The 3,026-nt window shown below is 29.3% G+C and overlaps 1 protein-coding gene across 3 annotated transcripts in view; it reads left to right on the forward strand.

The window, feature by feature from the left end:
• The first annotated feature begins 2,209 nt into the window (after positions 1 to 2,209).
• The window catches only part of LOC100575743, a 6,186-nt gene continuing 5,369 nt past the window's right edge, over positions 2,210 to 3,026 (forward strand). Inside the window, exons 1-2 of one of the 3 annotated variants that reach the window (XM_003246968.4) lie at positions 2,210 to 2,383; positions 2,838 to 2,947. In XM_003246968.4, coding sequence (XP_003247016.1) covers positions 2,894 to 2,947 — 54 coding nt within the window. In that variant the 5' untranslated portion in view covers positions 2,210 to 2,383; positions 2,838 to 2,893. The other 2 variants (XM_016807454.2, XM_016807453.2) reach the window with 2 other exon arrangements.

A 3,026-nucleotide genomic window follows, 5' to 3' on the forward strand; every position in this document is an offset into this window, starting at 1 on the left:
CATTAGTATTTTCATTACTAACCAAACAAATCATCAAAAACGTATGAATTGTATTAAGTATGCTAAAAGAAAAATGCTCTGGCTTTGAACTGAATTCAATCCGTCAATTATTGTATCCGATTTCGAACAAAGTATCCATGTAGCTTCTAAAGTTGTTTGGCCATTAATTACAGTCGTGGGGTGCAGATTTCATCTTACTCAGTCATGGTGGAAACGAATACAAAATTTAGGATTAAAGCCGGATTATATGGATCCAAATTCAGAAAATGGAAAATGGCTTCACTTGATTTTCGGTCTCTCATTATTACCCTCTAACGAAGTAGACGATTGTTTTGTTGAAGATCTGATGTCAATTCAACCTTTATCAGAAAAACTAGTTGAATTTTCTGACTATTTAGTTGACACATATATTTCATCAAGTTCGACTTTTCCACCTTCACTTTTAATTTAACTCTATAATTTTGAATTTTATACTATTTATATGTTGACAAATTATTATATTTTGAATTTTGTACTATTTTATATTGACAAATTATTATAATTTTGAATTTTATATTTTATTTATGATTTGTATATTTACCTCCCCTATTTTACGAGCTATATATTTTATTTGTGTATATATTAACATGTGAGGGCAACTGGTACATTTGGTTGAGGGCAACTGGTACTTTTTCCTCTAGGTAGTTTGGGGGAATTGGTATAAAAAAAGGTACTTTTGGGGGCAACTGGTACATGCCCATCCGTTACACACTTATACTACCATCTTCTTATCTTCTTAGTCGCGTTAGTTGCAAAAAATACATACAAATTGATATGCCACTTAATTTTCAATAATCGGGTTTCCGGTAAACCCAAATGGAAATTCGGGTTTCGGGTTATTTCTGAAGGTGTTTTTTTTTGGGTGTTAATTTTTTCAATGGGTTTTGTATATACGGGTTTTAGGTTATGCTATTTATTTGGGTTAATTCGGGTTTCAGGTTACGTTTGGGTGCAAAGCCCTGGTTTTTTTTTACATAGATTATTTTAATTTTTAAGCGTGAACACAATTTCTTAATTTTCCAAAAATTTGGTTATTTTTTAATTTTCCGAAAACTTCGGGTTTTTTTGGAAATGTATTATTTTAATATTCTCCAATTTTTCCACGTTCCCGAGGCTCTGGGAATAAAAAAGTTTTTTTTCCAAAATTTTCCCAAATTTTTCCGGAAATTTTCCGGCTTTTTGATCCCTAAGTAGCAGTGTTACTAACGAATATCAACTTGTGGCTAAAAAAGCTGTACTAGCACTTCTTTTTTTTGCAACAACATATCTGTGTGGAACCGGATTTTCATCATACGCATCAACGAAAACAAAATATCACAATAAGTTTGATAGAAGCAGACATGCGTATCCAACTCTCGTCCATCAATCCAAATATTAAAATACTGGTCATTGAAAAAAGCCAACATCATAGATCACATTAAAATCATTTAATATTAAAATTTATAAATTACTAAAGTAATACGTTCATTTGTACTATTAAATTATTAATTAATATTAATTAAATCATTTTTATCTATTCGTATTTTAAAGAAAAAAAAATTAAAAAGGAAATCATTTACAATTGACATCATTTTTTTGACTCAAATAGATTTTATCAAATTGCCCCAAGTAATTTTGAGGCTCCGTATTTTTAGGAACATTAGGGCTCTGTGAACAAAATAGTTTGAGAACCGCTGGTGTATAAAAAATGCGAATGTCAACAGCTGGTGAAAATTTCTTGTTTATACGGCCATACATACTTGTAAAACTTTGGTACAGTTACACCAAAAACCAAAATCAATTTTGTCGAAAACCGATTTTGCGTACAAATTCCCGTTTTCCCGGCGCTTTTGAAAACTGTTGGGAATTTTTAATTTTGTACTCCTGAATGCACCAACTAGTTTAAAACAGGTAATAAAACTAAAAAAATCATAAATAATCCACATTTTATTGTAAAACTAATAAAAGAGAAATATACTAATTTCAAAAAAAATCGTCGTTTTAACGAAATTTTAACTTATAACTCGTTAATGCCCAGCCTTAGGTTATATGTAATATTTTATCAACGCATGACGTACACATAAGTAATATGACCATAATATCGCGTTATTTAACAAATTTCGAAGAAACAACGATGTTGCTATTGTTGCAATAATATAATGCTACTTTTTATACAATATTCAATTATATTCAACAGTTGTCTATATGACTGGACTGCACGATGATGTGACCATCCACCTCTTAAAAATGTATTACCAGCAGAGTAGATATCGACTAAGTCGTGGTCATTACGACAATTTTTTCGATTGCGACATTCAACCATTCCGAATACTATTCGTTATTCGACGGATTTCCTGCAACTGTGGTAAGTGATTCTGTGACTCGTGCTATCAATTAATAGGTTACTATTAAATGTCATTGATTATCAATGACATAATATTATATTAATTACACTATTTTGTTTTTATATAGTTTATATTTTACAATTAATGTCAATAAATAATAATCATATTTGTGCCACTATTATGCCTCACCCGAATTTGTTCATTGTTTTCATCGTCTTAAAAATGCATAAAATGTACAATTTTTAAAATCAGTAGTTTACTTTTAATTTCTTTACTTATAATATTACATTTTTGTTAAAAGTAATTCTTTTTGATATTTTAATTTGAAACGAATTATGTGCATTTTTGAACCGTAAAATTGTAAATATTTTACACTCTTATAAGACTCGTTTTAAAAATATAACAAACATTGATATGATATACTCACCCGTAATGCCTGCTGTGAACTGACAATAATTTAATTCGTTTTTCAAGGTATTTGCCGTGTTCGATTGTATTGATTAAATATAGCCAAATAAATTGACGCCAAGATGTCTTCTAAACAGATTCAAAAATTTAAGGTTGAAATTGAAGCACTAAAACAAGTACCTAAATTAACCTTATTTAAAGAAAATTATAAAATTGAATAGCTTAAGATTTTAATACTAAGAAATGTCAGATATG

The sequence above is a fragment of the Acyrthosiphon pisum genome, chromosome A2 (assembly GCF_005508785.2).
Source record: "Acyrthosiphon pisum isolate AL4f chromosome A2, pea_aphid_22Mar2018_4r6ur, whole genome shotgun sequence".
NCBI lineage: Eukaryota > Metazoa > Arthropoda > Insecta > Hemiptera > Aphididae > Acyrthosiphon > Acyrthosiphon pisum.